Source organism: Dasypus novemcinctus, chromosome 17 (genome assembly GCF_030445035.2).
Source record: "Dasypus novemcinctus isolate mDasNov1 chromosome 17, mDasNov1.1.hap2, whole genome shotgun sequence".
In the NCBI taxonomy this organism is placed as follows: Eukaryota; Metazoa; Chordata; class Mammalia; order Cingulata; family Dasypodidae; genus Dasypus; species Dasypus novemcinctus.
The window spans coordinates 68012537-68039212 of record NC_080689.1 but is presented as its reverse complement, the minus strand read 5'-3'; the positions used below and the strand labels follow the sequence as shown (position 1 = coordinate 68039212).

The 26676-nt window shown below is 48.3% G+C and overlaps 1 protein-coding gene and 1 long non-coding RNA gene across 5 annotated transcripts; one reads left to right on the top strand and one right to left on the bottom strand.

Moving 5' to 3' along the window:
• Positions 1-232: 232 nt before the first annotated feature.
• On the bottom strand, positions 233-25327 carry SEMA4F (ssemaphorin 4F). 3 transcript variants are annotated; one of them, XM_058278978.1, is made up of 14 exons: positions 25064-25327; positions 22717-22868; positions 22012-22071; positions 21697-21795; positions 16376-16469; positions 10056-10175; positions 9806-9957; positions 9008-9186; positions 8649-8796; positions 8300-8522; positions 8061-8170; positions 7799-7959; positions 2723-2781; positions 233-2497 (listed from the first exon to the last, which is right to left on the bottom strand). In XM_058278978.1, the coding sequence occupies exons 1-14, from the start codon at positions 25206-25208 to the stop codon at positions 1887-1889; spliced, it is 2313 nt and encodes a 770-aa protein (XP_058134961.1). In that variant the 5' UTR covers positions 25209-25327; the 3' UTR covers positions 233-1886. The 3 variants fall into 3 exon arrangements, with proteins under 3 accessions (XP_058134961.1, XP_058134962.1, XP_058134963.1); XM_058278979.2 differs by lacking the exon at positions 21697-21795 and having other exon boundaries at positions 25064-25264; XM_058278980.1 differs by lacking the exon at positions 22717-22868 and having other exon boundaries at positions 25064-25141.
• On the top strand, positions 21751-24459 carry LOC131274025 (uncharacterized). 2 transcript variants are annotated; one of them, XR_009181229.1, is made up of 4 exons: positions 21751-21836; positions 22037-22135; positions 22973-23071; positions 24231-24459. It is a non-coding gene; the product is annotated as an uncharacterized lncRNA (long non-coding RNA). The 2 variants fall into 2 exon arrangements; XR_009181228.1 differs by lacking the exon at positions 22973-23071.
• Positions 25328-26676: the final 1349 nt, after the last annotated feature.

Here is a 26676-nt window from a genome sequence, read left to right as displayed (position 1 = left end):
CACCCATTAGGACCAGCAGGTGTCTGGGGTCAGCTAACCTGCCTCCTGAAATCTAGACACTGGCAGCTAGGATCTGCCCAGAGGTGGCCCGGGACAGGATATCTCAGTGAGACAATGACCCTCCTGGCACCAGAAGGGGCCTAAAATGACTGCAGGCGTCATGAGTGTGGCATGGGTAAACTATAGGATTATGGTCGAATCAGCCGATTTTTACAATAACCACCACTGCCGGTATAGATAGTGCTTTACTTGTTTACACATTTTCTTATTGAATCCTTGCAGCAACCCTGAGGTAGGTATTATTATCCCCATTTTACAGATGAGTAAACTGAGGTCCCTAGGTTGGACTACCCGCCAAACATCACGCGCTCATTAGCTACAAAGCCACGGAAAATCCCGAACCCAAAGGGACTCTTTTTGAATAGTTCACAGGCTGCTGCCAAGGAAAGGGGAGCTGGAAACTTCAAACTGGAAAAGGTTGGATTGTTCATTGGTGCTCAAGAAGGTCCCTCACCAGGGATGAATGAGGCACATTCACAGGCCAAGACGGGAACTAAGCAGGAGAAGCTTAGAGCATCTGGGAGCTGTGAGGCAGGAAGAGGTCTTTAAGCTTGGTCAGCATTGACCAGGTCTTCAAATAAGTACAGAGCTCAAGCTCCAGGGACTGAAGAAACAAGAACGAAGTCACCCAGCAACTCCAGGTCCAGGGCTGGCCACAGGGCTGACTGCTGGCATGGCTGGAAGAGCCGCCAGAGAGGCACCATCTCAGCTTGACCAAACCCAGGTGGCCTCTAGGCAGTGCTCCTTTGCCTTTGTTAGAGCCTTGAAAATCTGCTGAAAGCCATAAAACCTCCCCCCCCCCCCCCCCTCAGAAAACCCCAGACCCACTGTGAGCATCCAATATTTTGCATACAATTTCGGCAAGTTCCCGGACCCCAGGAGGGAGAACTCCTGCTTTAGGGCAAGGGTTTTACCCTGAGCAAAGTCTCTGATGCAGGTGTGGCTCGAAGCCACTTATATCTTCTGTGACTGTTCCCTTCTGGTCTTCTCCAGATATTCGGTATGTCAGGACATTTCTTTTGAGTGGGAGCCAAGGAAAGGGTTTCAGCCCAAACTCTAGCAAGGAAAGCAGCTGTGGCGTGGCAGTGGTGGCAGCAAGGAGGCAAAAGCCAAAGAGAAATATGGGGTTGCATGTACCGCCCAGAAGGTCACTTGGGGAGCTTTTCTCTACTCAAATTTAGAGAAGTGGGCTGGAAGGAGAGGGCAGTGGTTTGATTCATTTTAGAAAGGAAAGGCATTCCCTGGCTCCCCTCCCCTGTCCCCTGTAAACACAACTAAGCCATGGGCAGGTGGCCGGGGCTCCTGTAACACCCAGGTATTTACACACTCTCTTCCATGGAAGAAGGAAAACTGGATGGGGGATGGGGGTTGACCTCAGGGCAGAGACTCCACATTGCAACGCGGGGATCATGCACTCCCCACAGAGAACCAGACAAACTGGGAGGCTCAGCCACCAAGGACTCAGTGTGCGGGAGCCCCCCTCCACCTCATGGCTCTTCCTTCTGACCAGGGCCCCTTCTGATCACAAGTCTAGGTCAAAACTGTGTCCTGGAGCCCATTCCCCAAACTCCTGGGCTCAAGGTAGAGGGCCAGGTCTGAAGGGGCCCCAAGGGTTCAGGAAGGGGAAGTCTAGGTTAGCTGCAGAGCCGCAGCTCTGATCTCCCCAGGGAACCCAGAATCGGGCCCAGGAATGACCCCGCCATCAGCCCATCCAGACCAGACAGGGCAGACAGGGACGTCCAAGCGATCACAGACCCAGAGAGGGCTCAGACGGTCTTCGAGGCCCAGCGCCCATCACTCACGCACTCGTGGTGCTTGTCCCGGCTCTAGATGGATGTTTCATCACACGTGGCCAGAGGAGCCCCGGTCAGGCGAATGTGGGCAGGGCTCGGGCAAGGGTCAAGCAGGAAGGGTGGAGGGAAGCCACCAAAGCCACTGCCCCTCTTGGCCAGCGCGAGGGGCAACCGCTCATCTTCAGGAGACGGGGAGGGAGGGTCCTGGCTGTAGCTTGTGGTCCCGGAGGCGGGGGCCCCCAGGTCCAAGCCCACCTTGTCTCGAGCCAGGAGTTCCCGCTGTCGCCGTCGCTGCTGGCGCCGACCAATCAGGAGGAGAGTCAGAGAGGCCGCGAGAACCCCCAGGAAGAAGCCGGCCAGCCCCGCGCCCACGGTGTGGGCCCGGCTCTGGGGGCCCCCTTGACTGCCCCATACCAAGCTGTAAGCCGCCACCACGTGGGCGGCCCCACCCTCCTCACATTCACAGGCATAAGCGCCCATGGCCTCTGGGGTCACCACCACCTCTAGCCCGTCCCGCCGCGGGGGGAGTGCCGTCACTCCGCGAGGCTGGTGCCACACACAGGATGCCCAGGCTGAGCTGGGGGCGCACGGCAAGACCACGTGTGCAGTCGTGGCCACAGGAACTTCAAACACGACTGGGTGTTCTGCGGGAAAACAGCAGAGGCACAAAAGGTGGTATGATACAGGCTGGGGGTATGGGGATAGAAAGGTGGGGTGATGCTGGAGATGGAAAGGGAATTCCCAAAGAGGATAAGGCTGTGTGTCCCTGGCTGCCACCCTCCCAGATCCATGTTCTAAAGGAGGCCCAAGATGGACAACTCTCTACCCCCTTCCCCCGCTCCGCCCATGTTCCCCTAAACCATACAGACCTCTAGGTTCCTCGGGACACAGAGAGGAGACATCCACTGCCTCCATGTCTTGGACCAGCCTATAAAGAAGAGAATACACAGTCAACCCAGTGCCAACCTTTTCTACTACCCCGCTCAGAATCAGTGAGCACTCAAGCATGCGAAACATCCCCCATCATCTCATAAGTCACTCCTGGAATCATTGGCCAACAAGCTACTCTTTGCTAAATTTCCCCCCAATCAAAACTCAACGCTGGGGAGTGGATGTAGTTCAAGTGGTTGAGCACCTGCTTCCCACATACAAGGCCCCAGGTACAATCCCCAGTACCTCCTAAAAAAACAAAAAAAAAGAAACCTCAATGCCAAAATCCTCAAGATTGAAGAATGAACAAGCATTAGGGGGAAAAGCAACTATGGACTAAAGTGACTTATTATTATTCTAGCAATGGAAGAACATGTAACATTGATATAAATGCAGTGGCCACCAGAGGTTCTGAGGGATGGGAGATGAAGAATGGGTATGACACAGGACATTTTTGGGATATTGGAATTGTCCTGCATGACATTGCAATGACAGGTCATTATACACTTTGTCAAAACCTATAAAATTGTGCAGTACAAAGTGTAAACTATAATGTAAACTCTAGTCCACAGTTAGTGGCAGTGCTTCAATATGTGTTCATCAGTTGTAACAAAAGTACCACACTAATGAAAGATGTCATTAATGGGGAAAAGTGTGGAAGGGGGAGAAGGTGGGGTATATGGGAATCCCCCTACATTTTTGAGGTAACTTTTATGTAATCTAAAGCTTCTTTCAAAACAAAATAAAATTTACAAATAAATAAATAAATGACGCAAAAACAAAACCCAAAACAAAACCCAATGTTTCTTATACTCCTCGTGGCATTTGCCACGCTAAATTTTGCATATATATCTAGCAGACCATAGCTAGCTAAACTTGCACTAGGTCTATCAGAAAGATGTTTGGTAGGGAAGCTTTAAAAGACACAAGGAATTAGGTTGTATATATGTTAATAAAATTAAAATTAAAAAAAAAAAAAAAGAAATGTGGGAACTCTCCAAGAAATGTAGCTGGTTATCCACAACCACAAGTTTTCTCTAGGGGAAAAAGAAAAGAATATATATATATGATGGTTTGTTTTTTTCTATCATTTAAGAGAAAAGAGAAAGTTTTTTTTCCTTTAAAAACTAAGCAAAATTCAGTGAGGGGCCACCACAGTGAGATACCATTTCACACACACTAGAATGGCTACTATTAATAAAATTGAAAATTACAAATGTTGGAAAGGATGTGGATAAATAGGAATATTCACTCATTGCTGGTGGGAATATAAAATGGTACAGCCTGCTGTGGAAAATAGTTTGGCAATTCCTCTGAAAGTTAGGTTTAGAATTACCATATGACCCAGCAATCTCACTTCTAGGTATATGCCCAAAAGAACTGAAAGCAGGGACTGGAATGGATATTTGCACACTGACATAGTGTTATTTTTCTTTAAGATTAATTTATTTATTTCTTCCCCCCCCCATTGCTCTCTGTGTCCATTCTTCTGTGTCTGCCTATATTCTCATTAAACGGCTCTGGGACCGATCCTGGAAACTTCCAGAATGGGAGAGAGGCAATCATTCTCTTGTACCACCTCAGCTCCCTGGTCTATTGAGTCTCTTACTATCTCTTCTCTGTGTCTCTTTTTGTTGCATCATCTCGCTGAGTCAGCTCTCTGCAAGGGCCAGCACTCCTGCGTGGGGCAGCATTCCTTGCGTGGGGCAGCACTCCGTACGGGCTAGCACTCCATGTGGGCTAGCTTGCCATACGGGCCAGCTTGCCTTCACCAGGAGGCCCTGGGTATTGAACCCTGGACCTCCTATATGGTAGACAGCAGCCCAATTGCTTGAGCCACATCCACTTCCCTGATATAGTGTTATTATTCACAATTGCCAAAAGGTGGAAGCAAACCAAGTATCCACGAACGATGAATGGATAAACAAAATGTGCAGCCCTAGAAAGGAATGAAGTTCTGGTACATACAACAACATGCTGAAGACATCATGTTGAGTGAAATACGTTGACACAAAGGGACAGATAATTGTATGATTTCACCAACACGAAACAACTAGAATAAGCAAACTCACAGTCATAGTGACCAGGGGAGGGTGTGGGAGTCGGGAATAGGGAGTTGAGGCTAAAAAAATCATGAAGGTCAGTGAGATGCTCTTCTGTTTCATAAAAGTAGGCTTTATCTCCATAAGGCTCTTCCTCCTCAATAGTGTTGGTATACATTGGCCTCTACTGGATCTGTTTTAAACATAGCACAATCCTGGTACTTTCAGGATTTGGGTGGGCTGTGTCTGACAGAGGGATAACAAGATAGACCTGCTGACTGCTAACCCCCCTGGCTCTACTCTCAGGCCAGGGAGCCTTGTAACCTTCACTGGCTAGTGAAGACCAGAGCAAAGTTCAATCTGAACACATAAACATCTCAGTTTGAGTGAACTCCTTCGATGCAAATTGAGGCCCCTGAAATGAGCACTGAGGCTGGTATAAATAGATGGAAGTTTCCTTGTAAAACCAAGACTGGCTAGTCTAGTCGACTTGGGGAGCATGGTAGGCTCAAAGTTAGCCAAACATACTAGTTCAGAGACAATAGACAGACAGACAGATGGCAGACAAAAGGATGAAGCAGAGTCAACAGACAGCATGAACGATGCAGAAACAACAGATTGAAAACAGTAATGTATCAGAGACAAAAGGCATGAGCAAGGGAGAGGATGTAGTTCAGTGCTTGAGCACCTATTTCCTATGAATAATTAGGTCCAAGGTTCAATCCCTGGTACCTCCTTTTAAAAAAAGACATGAAATGGAAAAAAAATTTAACCTGCCCAATAAACAAGGAAATACAAATTAAAATAATGAGATTCTAGTTTTGCTTATCAGATTGGTAAAGTTTAAAAGAAAATAAAAATTAAAAAATAGAACAGATAAAATAATAAAGAAGAGAGAAAAGAAAATATATATTTTTTAACGTTTTAAAGTGAAAAAAAATAACTATCTGGCCAAATTTATGAAAGAGGTGGAGAAATGAATATTTCCTATGGAATTTTATGGACCACTAAAATTGTATAAAAAATTAGCTTTCTGGGATGATGGGTCAGATGCATAAAGAAAATGCTATACCACAGGAGTGGGGAGGCTACAGAAATGTATGTCTGATGCTACCAGGCAACCCGGTGGTACTAAATCTTCCAATTGCACCCCACAGAAGCAGGCAAAGTAGAATGTTAAGGATGAGGTTATTTGAATCTTTCTAACATCAGACTTAATCTAACCTATATTCCTGTAACTCAGACTACAATGGATCTCTTTAGTAGATACATCTCCCTTAACTCCCTTCCTTTACAGTGAGGACTAAGGAGTTGCTGGGATTATCCCAACAGGGTTGAGTCACATATAAATGACAAAACCTTCATTGGGCAGCCTGTGCCTGCCTAGAGAGCCCGAGCCCCTCCAGAATGGGGTTCACTAAGGACTTCCTGACATTGAACTTCAGCCATCCCACCTACCCACAGGAATCCCTCTGAAAGAAGGGAGGTAGCCAAGAATGGGCTCCTAAAGCCTTTTGACCAACTCTTGAAAAGCAAACAGGAAACCATTTTGGTAAGATCCCTGAAAAATAATCTGTTTCTAAGCAGGGTATGATGCAATCTGACATATGTTTTCATACCAGCTGCTGAATGATGAATGGTAGGAGCCCAAAACTGGTCAAGGGAGACAAGTTTGCAGGTTATTAGAGTAGTCCAGTTAAGAAGTGGCATAGCTTGTATAGGGTGGTACCAACAGAAGTAGAGAGAAGCGGATAGAGTGAGAATATTTTGGAGTTTGAGTCCGTACAAGTTTCAATACAATGTGGTGTTTCCTGAGCAACTGGTTGGATGGAGGTTCCTTTACTGAGATGAGGAAAACCAGAGGAGGAATTGATACAAGAGGAAACAACCCTGCACGTTTAGACTTGGAAGTTTGAGTTGCTTGTGCAGCATCTAAGGCGGCTATCAAGCAGGCAGTTGGGTAGGGAATCCCATAGCTCAGCTAGAGATACACTGGTGGCACGTGAAGAGAAGCAGGTCCACAGCTGAACCCTAAGGAACACCAACATTCCGAAGTTGGTAGAAAAGGAGTGAAAGGGAGGAAGGAAAACCAGGAAAATTCAGGGTCACAGAAGACATGAGGAAAAAGTATCTCAAGGAAGGGGTACATGGTCAATCGTGACAATACTTCTGACAGCTTTTACTTGTAAGATGAAAGCTGTAAAGAGGTCAATCACACAGTCAGGGCAGACTGGCAAGGACAAAAGAGAGGCAACTGTTGGAAACTGAGGCACAGTGGCCTCTCAAGGAGAGACCTGCCATCTCCAAGCTAGTGCTGTCTCTATGGCTACGCTTGCAACCTAAGGAATGCAGTAATTAAGAGTTCCCGGCAAATGGGATGAAGCTGTTAAAGGCTGAAAGAAAAGATGAGCACATAAGCTTTTGTAGTGAATAGAACACTTAGACTTTGTACCTTGAGATAGGATTTTTTAAAATTCCTTAGACTATGGGAAATGCTGATAGTTAATACGTGTTGCTGCTTGATGTCACATACGCTATGTGTTTATGCTTATTGGCACGTAGGCTACGTATGCCTGCTTCTTGTCACGTACACTGAGGTATACAGAGAGCCCCTTGTAAACAATGAAGTTGTCCGAGGAGTTATTACTCGCAGACCCCCTGATCCCAGCTCTCTCATTCTTTCTCTTTGTTTCCTTCTCCCTTTTCTCTTTCTTTCATTCCTGATACCCTTCCAGTCCAAATCTCCAACAGCAACGACATTGATGAGATGGCACCAGATAGACAGACAGATGAGTTAGAATGGATTGACAGAGGGGCACGCAAGTGATGCAGATGCTGAGAGAGAGAGAAAAACAAAACAAAACACAACACCCCGAAGGGCAGCATTAACTGATGGATCAGAAACAGAGGTAGATACGTGGATGGGGCCGAGCCCTGGGACAGCAGGCAAGGTGCCCTTGCAGCTGCACTCACCCCCTGTGCTCCCCGGAATGGGGCACACATGCATCCAGCCGGAAGCTCCAGGCACAGGCAGGGTCCTGCGCCAGGATGCACTCGGAGCAGCTCTGAAGGCGGCCACAGTTGGTTGTGTTCACTTGCGTCACCTCAGTACCAGAGCCAACCAGGAGCCAGCCCTGGAGAAAGGGGCACAGGTGAGGGGAACACACGGGACTTCCCAGACCTCAGGGTCACCCACTGGATCTTCCTGCCATACCCCCCAGAATCTACAACTCACTTGGAACAATTCCATGTTCTCAATTGGCTGTGGCTCTGGGAATAAGGCCAGATCCTCCAGGACGCTGAGCTGGACTCCAATTCGCACTGCTCGGTGGACGTGTCCGTCTTCTGGGAGGGCAGGCAAAGGTAAAACACATAATGAGATCCCGGGACTCTGCTGCTGATCTGCAGGGGACCCTCTCTGTGCCAAGGTTATGTCTGCACCAGATAGGCAACTTCCTTGGTTATTAAATATACCTGTCCCCAGGTAGAGCACATCATAATCTCTCCCTGAGAGGCTGGTCACCCTGTGGGCCACGACTCGGAGGTAGTCCGTATCTGTAGTGACCAGCAGAGGGTGGCCATTGGCTGGAAACACTGGCCTGTCCATGAGCGGGTGGTCCCGGATGAAGGTGAGCACACGGTCAGGCAAGGAGAGCGACGAGCCAAACTGATGGAGCTTTATGTTGTTGGCGATGCACTAGAGGAAGCACAGGGATGGTAGCAAACTCTCCCGGGGGGATCCAAGATGCTCAGCTCTACTCTCACCCTCATGGCAGCTCCTAAGTCAGGCCCCGGGGAGGACGACCCACCGCAGCCCCCTCACCTCTCCAGGTCTGGGCTGGGGCACATCATTGTCCATGACAGGCAATCCCCTGTTGCAGTCATGTTTCAACTCTCGGAAGGGACCGTTCAGCGCTGTCCGAATGTCTTGCGGTCGGAAGGCGCAGATGGCGGAGATGGCAGCCCCCTCCCTGGGAGAGTCACAGATGGAGCCAGGTATTTGGAGGGACCTAGAGGACAGCAGCTTCTCCCTCATCAAATGAGATGACCCTCGAGAAGGGTGCGGGGAGCCATGCAGTTAGGGGAGGAGTCCTCCCTCTCCGTAGGCAACAACACCGACATCTCGTCAACCCCACGGCTTCTCCCACCCCGTGTTTCTCCTTGGCACCAGGACCACCTCACCACTGGGAAGAAAAGATGCCATAAAAGATGGGGGTCCCCACGCCAGGTTCAGGTCGAAGAATGGCCACGTCCTGCAGGACAGTGGAGGCCCGGCCATGCTCAGGCCCCGGACACAGCAGATCAGCCTTCAGAAACGTCGTCCACCTCTGCTGGAGGGTCTTCCGGCCGCCAAGGTCCCCCTGGGATGACAAGTACACGGGAAGCTGTCCTTAGAAGACCAACATCGGGGGAGGAGGGTGCTGAACCATACAAATGTCCTCCCTGACTTCAGGGCAGACACAGACAGATGCACGGAAATGAAGAACAGAAACACAAAGTCACCGTGAGGACAATAAGATGCAGGCGATCGATACCGGGGTGGAAGGGGTCACAGCAGCAGTGGCTGGGACTAAGTTCACTTGGACTTATGCAGCACTATGCTACCTGCTTTAGCCCAGTGACCCCATTTAGTCCTCAGACAATCCTAATGGACAGGCAGGATTCTCATCCTTATTTTGCAGCTAAGGCTGAAAAATGTTAAAAGGACCTGCCCAGTGTCACAGAGGCAGTAAGTCGTGGGGCAGGGACTTGAACCCAGTTTGCCCATTAGGAGGCCTGCCTTTTACCTTCACACCAGCCCAAAATCACCGGGGCAATTATTGGGGTCAAAGATCGCTGCCCTCTCCCCCACACTCCTCAAGTTCCCAGAAAAGAAGTTAAGGTAGAGGGGAAAAAAAGGTAGACAGAGGAGAAAAGCAAAAGAGGAAAAGACAGAAGGACAGTCAGAGCAGGAGACACAGAATGGGGATGGGGTCTCACCGCGCACACGCGGGCCACCCGCGGGACTTTAATGCGCTCGTACGAGTCCAGCGCTCGGGAAGTCTCCGTGAAGAAGAAGTAGATTTCGTTGTCTCCGTCTTCATCCCCCCACTCGGCGGGGCTCAAGGCCATGGCAGCGACAAAGGCTGGTGCTGGGGAGCCGGAGGGGAGAGGGGTGGGGGGCATGGGCTCAGATTCCCACCCGCCGGCCCCCAGCCCACCTGCCCCGGACGCCGTCCCCTCTGCCCACCGTTCAGCCAGGACGGCAAGGTCTCTGTTCGAATCCAGTCCTCGGCACGACCCACGGCCCGGGAGATAATCGGCTCGGTCCCCAGGTAGTTTTTCACAGTGGCGGCGTAGAGGACACCCCCTGCAAGGCGACAGGGAGGAGATGACCTTCAGAGACCCGCGGGGCGCGGCCAAGAGGGGCCCAGGCAGGGCAGGGCACAAAGCGGGGGCTGCGGCCATGGGGGCTGAGCGCCCTGGAGAGCCGGGTCTGCTAAGCATGCAGTGTTCAGGGAAAGTGCTGGGAAGGTCATGCTCCTGGAGGGAAGAAAAGCCTCCCGGTGGAAATCAGTGCCTTGGTCTTAACAGGACAAGTCAAATACTGTTGTCTTTCTGTTTAGTTAGGGACGACTCCACCCACCAATACCTAAATGTGCTAGGACCTCCTGGGGTGTTCCCTAAGTAAGCCACGGAAAAGGCCTGCGGGACCCAGGGTTCTTACTGCTCTGGGACAAGCTGCAGCTCTAGAGTATATCAGAGTGATTAAAATGCAGACTCCTGGGCCTGGGGCCCAGCCATTCTCAGTAGATTTCGGGGGAGGGGGTAGTCTAAGCACCTGCGTTTCAAACAAGTTCCTGGAGTGACCCGGCTCAGGTGATTCGGGGCCTCACTTTGAGAACCACCAGGCGAGGGGCTGCGCAGAGCTGGCACACAGCACAGCAACGAGGAATTCGTCCTCACTGCTGGTACGGCGGAGGGGCACGGGCACCCTAAGGGTGGTGCGAGAGAAAGCACAGATGCCCCGGGAGGAAGGGAGGGGCAGCTCTGTGGGCGCACCGTGAGAGCCCCAGCCACGCGCAGTCACGCTGCACAGGGCTCCGATGTGAGCGGGGACGGGTGATTTGGGGGTTGGAGGGGGTCACAGGCCCCTCAGAGGAGTCTTGAGGCTCACAGTTACTTTCCTTCATCACCCCGGTACAAGGCGCCATGAAAGGTGCTGCCCCAATAGTTCCCAGGTGAGTAAGACAAAGAAGTAACCGGATCCCAGGATGGGGTTGTGGGGGGGATCCCAAAGGAGAATCAGCTCCCTCTGCCTAGGGAGAAGCATCTCAGGGGTGACATCCAACCAGGTGGAAGGGAACTTCAGGGAAAGACGAGTAAATGGAAGAGGTGAACCATGTTCAGGGAGAGTGGTACACCCCTGGGGCTGAAGCTCCAGCTGGAGAGAGGCCTAGGTGAGCAGGGAGAAATTGGGGGTGCAGAAATGGGCACCGAACTGTGATATCTGCTATGCCATGCCAGGGATATGGACCTTCTCCTGTAGGTCAAACTGCAGGGATTTTTTTTTGGAAAGAAGGAGGAGGAAAGTGACATAATCGGTTTTGTGTTTTTTTTTAAAGAAGATAAGACTAGTTAAAAGGCCATTTACACAGCCCAGGCAAGAGCAGAAGGCCTCAACTGAGGCAGGGGCAGAGGAAATAAAGGGGCTGGGCCTGGGAGAGATTTCTGGAAGTAGAGATTTGAAAATCACTTGAACCTGAGATGAGAGGATGGAATAAAAATTATCTCTAAGGTTCCTAGCTTGAAAGTTTGCAGACTAGGGACTACAGTTAGCAGTAATATTTTGATGGTGTTCTTTCATCCTTTGTAATGAATGTTCCACAACATCGCAAGGTGTTGGCGGTAGGGTGATATATGGGAATCCTGTATGTTATGCATGAGTGTTTTGTACATTCAAAACTTCTCTAAGAAATAAAATGCCTGTGTAGCTGGTGATATTAATAACTGAGCCAGGCAATAATAGGAGAGGGCTCAGAAAGGAGGTTGGAGAGGAAGCAAGTTCAGTTGCTGGACCACCTAATATTGGAGTGGCTTCTATCTGGACAGAGATGGTGGTTGGCAACTAAACAGAAGGGCTTGGAAATAAGGGCTGGACCCAGCAATTTGAGGATCCTCAAATATCATACTGAAGTCAAAGCATGAATGTGACAGCCAGGGACAAAGGTGATGCAAGAAGAGAGCCTTAAGGGGAGAAGCTACTGGAAAAGATGAAGTTAGAGAAGCTAGAGAACCACAAAAGGTTGATGTGCTGGAAGCCAGTGCCCTGAAACCCCAGGACATTTGGAGGACACAGTAGAGGGTAAGGCCACTTTAAGGGAAGCACAGACGCTAGAGAGCAGGTACATGTCTTAGGCCCTGAAAAGATAACCAGCACTAAAAAATACTCTAGGCAGAGCAAAAAAAAAAAAGGAGGGGGGAGAGGGGGTCAGGAGCCCTGAGAGGGCAGTAGTGGAAGATTAGAATGTCCCTTATGTGGTAGGGTGAGGAGGGGAGACTATTCTATCCCTTGAGGTTGTGAACAGAATTCAAGAGTTTTGGAGCCAGGAAGATTTGGGTTTGAACCCTGACTACTTCTTAGCAGAATGATCATGGGCAAATCAACATCCCTAAGCCTCAGGTTCCTCAAAGGTAGAATAGTAAGCATACTCAGAGGAGCACTGAGGGCTAAGTGAGGTAACAAAGAGCCCAGCAGCACCTGGCGCATGCTGGCATCCAGTACACGTTCTTTACAGCGCCTGGTGAAACCTCAAAGGGCCTTATGCTTGATTTGTTGCCAGAAGGTATAAAACAGCATCCCATTCCCATCCAGAGTATTTCAGTATTTCAGGAGGGTGAGAAACTTAGGTTATTGGTCATAGGTCCAGGCAGCAAATGGGCCAATCCTTGCACTTCGCAGGGAGGAAAAAGTTGGGATAGAAGTCAGAGTTGGACTGAACATTTTCCGTAAGAGCATTATACACCAAACAGTCTAAAATCAAACCTCTGGGGGAAGCTGTGTCACAGATACCCTGAGGATGGAGACAGAAGGGAGGAGTTATGAATATTTGGGGAGCATTCCTTGGTGTGCGTAGGGTGAGGGGACTCACAAAGACCCTGGAACCAGTACAGAACCACAGCTATTAGGCAAGGACCTGGCAATGAAGGAAGTCAAGGGGTCCAGAGCTCACTAAGGGACCAAGAATGCCAGAGAGTCCACGGTCCCTGCAAGAGCAGAGGCTCACCAACACCAAGGAGGGGGCGACACTTCAGGGGGCAGGGGCTGGCAGTCCAGTCCTCCACAAACACTCACACTCACACCCTAGAGAAGGAAGAGCAGTCACAGGGCAGGAGTCCACAAGAGGACACAGGACCCCTCATGTCCTAGATTCTCCAGGACAGTCTCAGTTCCAAATCCTCTGGTGCAGTTGGTCATAGAATAAAACATCCCAGAAGGTGCAATTGTTTGACAAAGTATTGCTGAGGGGATCATGTCAGTAAACACTAAAACACACATTTGCAATTGGCAAAAAAGGAGAGTGAGGCCCCGGTGCCAAGTTCAGTAAACAAGCTGGTTAGAAAAAATAACTGAATACATCTCAATCTGATTTTTATTTTGAAAAAATACATACATGCATACATACACATGTACATACATACATGCATGTATATACCTACATATGTATATTTACATATATATTTGCATATGTCTGCAAGCGTAGGAAAGATTTTTAAAATTTTATCTAAGTGAAATACAGATAAAATGTCATATTTGAAGACAGATTTGAGACTTTTCCGAAAACAAGTACCAGCAAACACCAGAAAAGATGTTCAACCTCACTAATAGAAATGCACATCAAAATGCACATCAAAGTGGCCTTTGCAGGAGGTCCCTGTTTATACGTTTGTTAACTTTATTACTTAGGATAGTCAAGAGTGTAGTGAAACAAGTCCTCTCGTGCACTGCAGGTGGGACATACCTATCAAGCACCACAAAAATCTTTACACTCTTTGACAATTGTACTTTGCATGGACTTTTATACAATTAATTAGTTCATATAAAGAATTTACATTAAAATTTATGTAAAAGGATTTCTGCTGCATTATTGAAAAAAGCAACAATTTATTCAATATTTTAAATGAATAATTAAATGGGAATATTCAATTGTGCTACATCTGTATGATGGAATAGTATGTATTCATTAGAAATCATGAGGTTTTCGGGGTTTTTTTAGGAGGTACCTGGGACCTTGTAGATGGGAAGCAGGCACTGAACCACTGAGCTACATCTGCTCTTCAGTAAGATGGTTTTTTCATTTGTTTGTTTGTTTTTTCAGGAGGTACTGGGGATTGAACCCTGGACCTCATATATGGGAAGCAGGCACTCCCCAGAAATCATGTTTTGAAGAATGCAACTATTTCTATAATGAGAAGTCTCATATAATATTAAGTGAAATATTCATGATAATCCCAATTTATTATAAATATACAAACATACACACACAAAATAGAAGAAACACTCCAAATTAATAAGTTTTTACCTGATGACAGAATTATGAATAAAATTTTCACTTTCTTTATATATTTCTATACTTTTCTCAATTTTTTACAAGGCACATTGTTATTTTTATAATTTAAAATAAAGCAATAATCTTGCTATTATACTCTACTAATATTTTCATCACTAAAAGCTCTTTTTTAAATTTCATAATACCTCTATCATTCCTAAGAAAATTTTCAAAGAGCCTAATCAACAATTTTGTAGAATCAAAAAACCTTCACAACTGCTAAAAGTGAGGTATCTTTCTTAAAGATTCCAATACCTGGCTCAAAGTTTTGCTAAAGATACTTTGTAAAAAGCCAAGGAAAAAACCATTTATGAGGCTGTTTTAGTCAAACACGTTTGAATACGAACAAGGTCTCACCAATTTCAAGAGGAGGTGAAGGATTAAAACATTGTATTTACGGATATGTATGTTAGCTCATTTTCAAAAACTTTTTGTCATTTTTTATTACTATTCTGAAATGGTGATTCATAAACTGCATGACTAAGGAGTGATTTCATTTTTATAACTTTTAATAACATCATGCATAAGAAAAAAATGTCATTGCTCTATCTTGTGTTCCAATTTTTCTTGTTCAAAATAATGTCAAAAAGTTTCAGTAAGCATTAATTTTATGATAAAGGCAGCAGTGTAGGTCAGTGACAAAAGAAATAAAGTAGGATGAATGGTGCCAAGTCAACTAATTAGCTAGTTGACAAACATTAATTGAGATCTTCATCTTATGCTAGTCACCAAAATAAGTTCCTAAAAAAAAATCAGAGTTAAATGTTTAAAAAATGTTTTTAAGAGAAAGTTTTTTATCTGCTTTTTACATGAGGAAGGGTTGAGCTTTAAAAAGGAAATCATAGAGATATATAGAAATCACAAAGAAAAGACATAGATTGGTACTCTAATATTTCCACCTGATAATTGGTCCAAGGACATGAGCAGAGGATTTACCAAAGAGCAATAAAAATAAGAACTAAAATATGAAAAATGCTTAATTGCACTAATATTCAAAGAAATAAACATTAAAAGAAGGTGCCATTTTTTTGTCTCAACTCAGCAAAGTTTTTTAAATGACAATAAATTCTGGAGAAATTTATGTGAAAGAAGAAAAAACACTCTCGTTCACTGCCAGTTTAGGGTGTAAATTGGTACACTCTTTCTAAAAACTCAATTAGCAATGTATAATGAGCCCTAAAATGTTCACACCCTTTGATATAGTAATCCATATCCAGGAATCACAAGGAAATTATCTAAAATGAGAACAAAAATGATTCCCCTGAACAACAAAGGATTGGCCAGCAAAATGCATATGCATGAGTGTATATGTGTGTCCATACTCAAATTTGAAATGCTAGCTGGCAATGTACTAAAATATTACCAGTGGTTTTCTGAGTAGGGATATTCTAGAACTGTGCCAATATGGAAGCCCCCAGACAAACATGGCTATTTACATTTCAATTAAATTAAATAAACTTTAAAATTCCTTTCTTCATTCATACTAGTCACAGTTCAAGGGCTCAAAAGCCACCACAGGCAATAGTGGCTACTGAGCAGGACAGCACAAAGAGAGAACATTTCTATCGCAGCAAGCTTCCCTTGGACAGTGCTATTTTGGATTTTTTAAATGTTCCTCCTTATACTTTTTCCAAATTTATTACAATATGCATTATAGCAGATTCCTCTAGTACACAGGAAAAAAATTAACACTGTGAGAAAAGATTAACAGAGGAAACACTCATACGAGAAGTGTAGGGAGGAGACATTCTCCAGGGAGAAACAATACTGTTGGAGAAATAATACTGTTGGGACAAGCAGGAGGTCATGGGCACTCTGGGAAGAAAACAAAAGGCTAAGAAAAGACATGGGAATAGAGACATTCCAAGGAAAGGAGAGAAAGGACACAGAAATTCCAACAGCAGGGGTAGGCAAGGAGGCCATCATAGCAAGTCACAGGTCCTCGTCTCCCCCCACTCACCAGCCATGACAGCTGCTGACCGCTGAGCTGGCTCAAAAGGACATTTCCCCCGGCCACTCTCAAGTCTTTCAACCTGCTGGAAACTGGACACATCCTAAGACCAGAAGGGGGGCAATGGGTTGAGGGGTGATGGGGAAGGTTCATGGAGAGAATTAAAGAAGGTCAGAGGAAGGGAACACCCACGTCCCCACTCATCTCCCACACCCCCTGCTATGACCCCCATATTCCCAGTCCTCTCTTCCTGATTCTGTCCCCCATTCCTGCATTTCCCATCTCTGTCATCCCTCTTTTCATCAGTTCAGTCCTCTTCCCTCCATTCCCCTAGTACCCAATACCTACAAGCCCTAATGAAGGAACACATAGGATGGCCCTAGAAGACACTAAAGGGTTAGCAAACTGTAGGTTTTACAATGGACTGGTGATGTGCAATAGGACAAGGAAGACCCAGGAAGAAAGCAGGCCTCTTGAGGGCTGGACCCTCAAGAAGGGTGAAGAGTGCAGGCTGATATAGGGCCGCCTGAAGCCCAAGAGCCTAGGTAGAAAAAGACCATCTTCCCCCTACTCCTGTCCCAAGGATGAGAAACAAGGTCAGAGTCAAGGATACATCCAAGGGGGGAAGGGAATCTGCAAAGTCAGTGAAGAATGACCTGAAGCTCAGGTCAGAATTTCATAGCTAAGTGCCTTCCTCATCCAAAGATCCCAGACACTGACCTCAGCAGGGGTGTGGGGTGTGAGAGATCCACCAGGGCCAGCCAGGAGTTACCTCAGCCTAGCACCCAGCACTAAGACAAGCTTCAAGATAACATCTGAGGGAAACGGACTTTGGCCCAGTGGTTAGGGCGTCTGTCTACCACATGGGAGGTCCGCGGTTCAAACCCCGGGCCTCCTTGACCCGTGTGGAGCTGGCCATGCGCAGTGCTGATGCGCGCAAGGAGTGCCGTGCTACACAGGGGTGTCCCTCGCGTAGGGGAGCCCCACGCGCAAGGAGTGCACCCATAAGGAGAGCCGCCCAGCGCGAAGGAGGGAGCAGCCTGCCGAGGAATGGCGCCGCCCACACTTCCCGTGCCGCTGACGACAACAGAAGCGGACAGAGAAACAAGACACAGCAAAAAGACACAGAAAAAAGAACAGACAACCGGGGGAGGGGAGGGGAATTAAATAAAATAAAAATAAATCTTTAAAAAAAGAAAAAAAAAAAAGATAACATCTGAAAAGGGAAGTCAAGAGTTAGGTCACCCTAGGACTGAGAGAGAAGTTAACTGTGGCTGGCTGGAAATCAAAGTTATGGCCTGCAAGTGTCAGGCATGAGCTCTAGTTTACAAGCTTGGGGGAGAAAGGGTGGAGACAAGGTGTTGCAGAAGCCTAATTACCTGGATGGTACTTGGAATTGGAAGATGTATATATATCCCCTGAGCGTATGGCTGGCACATTCTGAATACTATTTGCTGCAGCTAGCAAACAAGGTTCTATTTTACTGAGAGCACCTTAAAGAAGGCCTGTTGATGTGATCTAAAGTCTCCAAAAAGGAAACATTGGGTTGACAGTCTTCTGGAATGGAAGAACCCCATAAAGACTGTGTGGCAATCCTAACCTTCGGAGAAAGATACCAGTGTGGTAAGAGATTACCAAGCCCCTGAGCACTTTGGAGATGGAGGTGATAACTGCTACTGCATTCTCACCTCACCTAAACTATGACAACCACCTCCTTTCTCCACACTATCTAGCCTCACCCTCAACTTATTCAACATATTCACCCATGATTAATCTTCCTAGAGAATCAGTCACTGACTTGATATAAATGGCTTACCTCTGCCTGGAGTACAAACTCTTTAGCACAAGCTACTGGTTTTGCACTGCTTCTCAAAATGGACTCTTCAGTCTATTGAAATCAGATCACCTGTTATTCTAGAAAACAAACTGTTTTCCCATCTCTATGCCTGAACTACTTCCTTGCATTTCATGGACGAAGAGGAGGAGCTTTTTCTCAGTTCTCACGCTCTTTAATCTTAACGCACCACTTGGTATTTCTAACCGTCCTCCTTGAAATATTCTACTCCTTTACTCTCTTGAAACTACCCTCCTGGAGTCCCTTCTTCCTCTTGGTTACTTTTCTGTCTCCTTTAGTCAGTTTCTCTTCTTTATAGTCCCTAAATGTGTCCTAAGGATTTGTCCTTAGTCCTTTTCACATATGCCTCAAAGAGGTCACTCATTTTTACATGTCCATCCAGAGCTTCTACGCAAACTCTAAATCTTCCCCAATCTAAGTCTGATCTTTTCCAAACTCTAGTCCATGTTTTTATTTGGCTGCTGTACTTCCTCACAGAGATCGCAGATCAGCCCCTTAAACTTCAACATGTCCGAAAAAAAATTAATCTCACCTTCCAAAACTAGTGCTCTCCCAGTTTCCCCAAATGGCATCATCATGCCATCCATGTTTAGAGCCTTTGAGAAATTGAGTTTCCTGCTAACTAGATATGTTATGATAACTGTGTGGTCAAAGTGATGTTTAATTAGGGTCTGAAAGGAACAAGACCACTCCACTACATTCTTCATCTGAATGTTGAGATTCTTCATTGTATCTTCATTGTGTCAATCAGCACTGTCTCTCGAAATCAGGTGTAGTGAAGGCAAATCCCTGCCTAGTAATAGGCAGAACTAGGTAGGAAGACTCTCACTGAGCTGTGGGGTTGGAATCTGTGGTTTGGCCTTGGCCAAGAAAGGGTACAGAGTGCATAAAATGGTCCCTGTGACATGAAACAGGTCCAATGTCATAAGAAGACAAGGTAGTCTGGGCTGCAGGCTGGACTAGAGGGACAGAACAGTGGAGTAGAGGCAAATAAACCTGGGTTTGACTCTTAGCTCTGACTCCATGAGCTATATAACCTTAGAAGTGGTCTCTAACTTCTCTGAACTTGTTTCCTTACCGATAAAATGGAAATTAATAATACTTAAATATCATGATGTAGGGATGAGAATTAAACTCAGCCATGATGTAAAATACTTAGTACCAAGTCTTAAACAGAGTAGATACACACTGTATGGGAAGTCTTGTTGTAGTTTTTGTCATCATTGTTGTTGTCAGAAGTTTAACATCTTTTTCTGCTAATTCAAGAGTTCCCTCCACAAAACAAAATAAAATATTTTCTTCCAATGTCCGCTGAGCTGTCACTGGAGGGAAGCACACCACATTGTTAAAGCTGGTGAGTCTAAAGCTTGAACTTCCTTTTTAAGAACCTTTTATTTTTCTGCACGATAATCTCCAAATGAGTTGCTGTGTTTGGACTAGTTGGTCAAAGCTCTCAGATGAGAGTCACATAGCTGCAGAGTCATTGGTCTGCATCATAAGAAGTTCAGCCCTAAAGATATGGCAAGAGCTAGGTCAAACAGCTTGGGGTTGCCAGGTAGCAAGATAAGACAGGTAGGGAAGCAGATGTGGCTCAACTGATATAGTGACTGCCTACCATATAGGAGGCCCTGGGTTTGGTACCCAGGGCCTTCTGGCCTGTGTAGTGAGCTGGCCCATGCGCAGTGCTGGCATGCACAAGGAGTACTGTGCTATGCAGGGGAGCCTCCCGTGTAGGGGTGCCCCACCATAAGCAGTGTGCACTGCAAGGAGAGCGGCCCCACATGAAAAAAGTGTAGCCTGCCCAGGAGTGGAACCACACACACAGACAGCTGACACAGCAAGATGACACAACAAAAAGAGACAGATTCCCAGTGCCACCTGACAAGAATGCAAGCAGACATGGAAGAACACAGAGCAAATGGACAGAGAGAGCAGACATCAGGGGAGGGGGTGTGGAAAATAAATAAATCTTAAAAGAAAAAAAGATAAGACAGGTAAAGGCAAAAGAGAATGTTCAGAGAGTCTACAAGGCAGACTCGGGATATAGTTCGAAGGGTTAACAGAAATGACCTCTTTGAGACTATACCCATATTCTACAAATGAGCCTTGACCAAAGATTGGCCTTCACTTCATTAGCCAGCTAGACGGAAGGTACAGAGAGCTGAAAGGTGTGGGAGCAGGACACAGGCCACTGGCTTCACGCTGCAATTGCCGATGATGTTAGAGAATGGAGGGGGTCCAAGTCACAGCAATCCTAACAGGCATGTCTAGAACATTTTCTGTCTCATTAAGGTCCCACCTTGGAGAGCCAAGGAAGACTAGAAGGCACTGAGAGACTAACTTAGAATGAGCCCGTTGTCTATAAGCCATGGCTCCAGTATTCATTCTTCTGAAGCTCATTGGAGCCTGGGCAGACCAGGAAAGGACAAATGTGGCAATAGCAGAGATGTGAGGGATACAGAGATATGCAATAACCAGATCCAGGCAGCAAGGATTACTGCAGACAGCAGAAGAATCAAGGCAAGGTCTAGCATTAAGGATTAGGGTCAGGAAAGAAGGATCATTGTACCCCACCCCACCCTCCCATTGCTCTATGGAGCAGAAAGGGAAGCCACTAGATACAAAGGACAGGTGAGGATTTGCACTCACCCCAGGGCACTGCATATATGTGGTCAAAGGATCAGTGACTAGACAAGTGAGAGTTCAAACACTGTTAGACCCCTGCTGAGAGGTCATCAGTCCCAGAGACCCAAGCAGCCATGACCAGCCTAGATGTGATTAGGAGTACACGTGCCCCAAGCCTGCTCAGGTTTGAGGGCAGAGATGTCCACAGCTTCAATGGCAAGGGACAGGATCCAGGTAGAAGATGAGACTGACACACTGCCCACCCTGAAGGCGAGATCCAGAGTATGGGGTCAGCAGTTACCACCATAGTGGGCAATGACTGAGAAGCTGTGAGAGCAGAGGGGCACAGCTCACAACAGAATGCGGGTGGCAGTGGAGGTGGGGGAGCATGGTGAGAGACAGTCCCATGGTACAGCAGAAAGAAACAGGCACGCGCTGCACCAAACAAGAAGCGGACCCAAGCTGCTTGGACAAAGCACACACACAGAGTTACTGACCTCTGTAAGCCTCTCCTGGTTGCCCATCCGAGCGAACATCCCTAACGTCTTTCACCCTCCCGCTCAGTCTCCACATTCCGTGCACCCCACCTTCTTTACACCACCTCCCTCTCCCTCTCCCTCCGTTTTCTGCGGGGGGGGGGGGGGGGGGGGGGGGAAGGCCCCACCCAGTGAAAGCACAGCCCCGCCCCCAATGCTTACCTCCCACGTGGTTGCCTTAGCCACGCCCCCATCCTTAGCCACGCCCCCATCCGGGTCACTCACAGGAGACCCTGCCCAACCCCTCACCCCACCACCAGTCACTCTCCCGGGTACAGGCCCCCACTCCCTCTCTCCCCACCCCTGTCACTCACAATAACCCCGCACTTCGGATCAAAAGCGAAGGTGCCACAAGTGAGGAGATGAGAGGCATTGGCAAAGGCGAGAATCTGGACAAAATTGTGACATTCGTCCTGGGGGTCAGAGATGGTGAGAATCAGAAGTGAAGCGGCAGGTAGGAGGAAGGGTAGGGCAGAGTGGGGACAGGGAGGTGCAGCTCTGGGGTCACAGATGATGGGTGATGGCATGGTGTTCGAGTCGGACCCATGGTGGGGGGGGGGCGGCACCGCAGGGGACGCACCCAGAGCCCGAGCTGGGGCACTCACAATAGGGTTGGGATTCCAACCTACCTCCTTTTTGCCTTTCTTCTTACAGTTCAGTCTGTGCGCCTCGGGCACCATCCAATCAATCTGAGAAAGGAGAAATGACAGTTTCTTCCAGATTCCTCCCAAACTCCTGCGAGGTCAGGGGAAGGTGAGACAGTCCCAGTTCCGCGACCTCTGTCAATTTGGGACCTTCGGACCCCTCTAGAGCACTGTTTGGAGGTCCCCACCCATTCATGAGGAATGAAATCAATTGTGAAATCATGACCAACATTACTTTTAATAAAAAAGACTAGACTATGTCAGAATGTATCAATACTGGACAAGTATTGCTTCAAGAAACATTTCTCTCAGTACACACTTTATATGCTGGGTCATGATGTAAAATGTATTTCTCACTAATGGGCAGTGAAAAGAGCTTGAAAGCTTCTGCCCGAGAGCACTGTGCTTCTACTGACTCCTCTGCCAGTGTCACCGGAAACCTGTTCATTGTGGCCTCCTCCCCATCATCAGGAACTTTCTCCATAGCCTCCCCAGTCACCAGGCCACCCCATCACCCTCAGAAGAGGTCACATCAAGTTGACCGTCTCTCTGTTCCCTTTCGCCAATGCCCCCTTTCCTCCTGACCCCACTGCTGCACCTTTAGTTATTAAGAAACTCCCTCCACCTCCCCTCCCACCCCTTCCCCAGGGATCTCATCACATGCTCTAGGGTCCCACTCTCATCTCTCACCCTGTGGGGTCTCTCCCCTGAGAGAGGCAGGGATAAAGCCAAGATGGTGTCCCGGGCGCCGACATAAAGTGTGTGGGAAGCAGGATCCACAAGGAGAACAGAGTAATTGTGTATCAGAGGGACAGCAAACCGAGTGAGAAAGGAGTCAGCCTCTGGCAGGAAGAGAAGAGAAGAGAGGAAAGAATCCCAGCTGTCAAGTCAGAAGGGTTGGGTCTACAAGGACAAAGCCAAGAGGCTAATTTTTGTTTTCTTCCAGGTACCATGTGTTCAGCAGCCATCAGGGAAACAAAACAGAGCCTTGAGAAACCGACTATCCAAGCTTCCCCAGAAATGGATAACTGATGAGGCCACAATAGTTAGCACATTTTGTGTGATTCATGTATCTTTGAGACAATATAATAATAAAAAATAGAATTTTAAAAACCTCTAGAAAGAAAAAAAGGGAAAAGAAAAAATTGCACACAATCTACTCAAGTGTGCTTTTTCTGTAACAGTAGAACACCTTATTAAAATAACAGCCTAAGTGTTAAGTTTATAATTTCTGTTCATAGCAATGTGACACATAATTTGAAAATACCTATAGAAGGTACAGGTGTTTTCCTCTCCTAAATTTCCATTTTTTAATCAATACTTATAGTAACTTTTTACTTACTACTTTCACCAACACACTGAGGAGTCTATCTCCTCTCCCTAGCCTTGGCCCTCCCCCCAATTCTGCCCAAAGAGGTAGACAGTGTAATGGGAAAGAGTATATGCTTTGGAAACGGAGGAGCCGGCATTAAAATATGGCTCTTCCACTTACCAGGGACATGATCCTGAGAAAGTTCTTGCTCTCTCTGAGCATCACTTTCCTCCTCCAATTAATGACACTATCCAGGGGTGTTGGGAGAGTTAAATGAGATAACGAATGTGGAAGCACCTAGCACGTTTCACAAATGGTTCCTTTCTTCCTTCCTCAGGCATGTGCTCTAGTTTTGGCCAGTTCTGAACCTCAGATCATCATTCAAAACTCTTTATCTGTTTAAAGGTTGTAACAAATAAGTCAGCCTGAATTTACCTTCTTAGCTCAACCTGTGGCTCTGGGGACCCTACCCCTGCTCCAACACGGCTCTGCTCTACCTCCCCCATCTCCTTGCAATTAGATGGGAGAGGGCCAAACATCCATTCATTCCAAGATGTGCTAATGTATGGAGGCCCGCCCACCCCTCACCCCACACACATATTCCCCTCAGTGCTGTATCCAGTACTCTCACAAGGTTAGTACAAGCCCTAGATCCCCCGGTCTTCTTTCGTACCCCCATCGCTGCTTCGCCCTGCCACCTAGACTTCTCTGGATTCCTGGACATCAGCCCTGCCTGAAAGCCTCAACTCCAGGTTGCAGCTACTGCTTTGGCACCAACTGAAACCCCAGTCTCTGACCACAGCTTTGCCTCCTGGCTTCAAAGCGTCCCTCTAAGTTCCTTTTTAGACTCTAAATTAGTATGAATTACCTGGTTGTGTGTTTTTGCCAACAGGTTGTACTCTGCGTCACTGATTCGTCTGCCCCAGATGCTACAACTCAACGCTCACTAAGAAACAAGGTCTATGACCACCGGCATACCTACCTCGGCAGAGAGCCTCTAAGTGTGACTCACGCTGATGACCACTTTCAACCGTGTGGCAACCCCTGGCTTCTTCCCCATCTTTGGAAACGATGACACTCCCCTCCCCAATTCCCTTCTGAAGACTTTAAAACCATTTAAACAGCACTCTAAATCAACCTCGTTGAATGATTTCCCAACATCCCATGTAGGGAATGGGCAGAAGGGGCAGGGAATGTTGAGGAAGTGGGCTAATGGGATGGGAGCTGCTAGAGATGAGGGGAGGGGTCTGGAGAGTGGGCGAGGGGGATGAGGGCTGGGAGCAGCGCACAGAGGCTTCAAGGGGCTTGAATTGGGCAGATGAGCGCTGAGCTGGGTGGTCGGGGGAGAATGAAAGACGGATTTGGCAGGAGAATGGGCGTCAAGGCTGGAGTGACGCGCGCCTGGGTGTGCGGAGAAGAGGGGAATGAGGGGCAGGGAACATCGAAAGGGACGACGTCGGGCCACCCCCTGCCCTCCCTGGGCCTGGGTACCCAAGTCCACACCGCGAGGAGCCGACCTCCTGCGGCCCGGCCCCTTCAGCCGGGGGTGCCGGGGGAGCCGAGGCGCGAGGCCCGGGCGGCGCGCGCGGTGGAGGAACCCGGCGTGGGGGTCCCGCCCGGGCCGCGCGTGCGCCGCGCGGAGGGCCACCTGGGTGCGGCCGCCCCGGCGGGGAGGGCAGGTGGGTGCGGGCACCTCCGGGCGGGGCCTGGGCGCCCGCGCCTTACCCGAGATGGGAAGCGAGGTCCTGGGCACCGAGCGGGGAACGCGGCCGGACACCGGGCCGCTCAGCACCGCCAACAGCAGCAGCTGGAAGGGCGAGGCCGGAGGCGGCCCGGAACCCCGCCAGAGGCTGGCGGCGGAGGCGGGCATCCTTCAGCTCCGCGGGGCTGCCCAGCGGGGCGCGCCCTGCCGGCCTCGGCCCCACTCGGCTCTGCTCGGCGCCGCTCGGCCTGAGGCTGCAGGACCCGAGGCCGTGGGGCTCCGCCCCCTCAAGAAGGGACCAATGGTCGGGCCGCTTTCCTCCTCCAATCAATCGAGGGCGCATGGAGGCGGGGCTCAGGGGAGGAAAAGCCCAACCCAGTGGAGGCGGAGCACCGGAAGGTAGGTAGTTATGGTGGAGCGTAGAGCCGGTAAAGGGAACAGACACAGAAAGCCCAAGAGCGGCGTGATCAGATGTTCTCTCAGAAGGATAATTCTAGCATCCGTTTAGAGGATAATCTGGGGATTAGAGACAGGATGACTGATTTGCATTATGCAGGAAAAAAGAGCTGTTGAGAGGCTACTCAAACTGAAACACATGAAGTCTATTGGACATCAGAATACAATGTTCATAAAAGGACACCTGGGTAAAATATTTCTCTTTTTACTCCGAGGAGTAGTCGAGAGGAGCAAAAGTGGTTTAGTGGGACTAGAACATAGTTAGGCAAGTGACTCTGTCCTGAGCCACCAGTTGATACTCTGGGCATCCCCTCCCTTAACCTACATCTTGGACCGGGAACTTGGAAGAAAAAGCTGTAATAAAGAGGGAAACAGGAGAAACTGTGTTCATTTTTTTACTCAGTATTGACATTATCGTATCCTCTCCTGTGGGCTAACTTAGAGGAGTCTTATACAGACAGTTGAAGACCTTAGAGCTGCCAGCTTGTATATAAGGAATAGGGAGCTCCTAACCTATCTGGATTTTGTCAAAGGGACTATAGGAATCGACAGCAAGTGAGATGAGGATGAGTAGAGAAGGGCAGACCCTCTTGGGATGCAGAGGTTTGGAAAAACGAGAACTTCCTGAGAGTAGTCTAAACGCTAACGTCCACAAGGGCAGGAACCACTGTGTGTTTACCCCCTGAACCTCAACTCATACCACAGGCCTGGCACATGTGTACCCTCAATTAGTATTTCTCGACTAAAAGGGTGAATGCATGAGGTGGAAGGGCGAGGTTAAAGGCAAGAACACGTCGGGTCGCCCCCTGGACGGTTTCATCAGTGTGGGGGGTGGGGGGAAGCTAATGAGGAAGCGTCAGCTTTAGCATAATACTCCCAACAGGATCCAAAACCGCTTAAGGAGCCAAGGAGGACTGTTAATAGGGTGCCCGAGGACTTGGAGACGGTGGACCTCAGGTCCTCGCCTGAAGGGAAATCCGAGCCCCCCGGCCGCCCCCGCAGGTCGCTCCGGGTGAGCCGCCCTGCCCGGCCGCGGCGGGCCTGAGGGGGGCGGCCTCGGCGGCTCCGGCGGGCGGGGGGCGCAGAGAGCCGGGAGAGCCCGCTAGTGGGGTCTTTTACCTTCCCAAGAGAAAGGAAGTGCGCGCTCCTGCACGCCGCGGGGCAGGCACAGGTGCCGAGG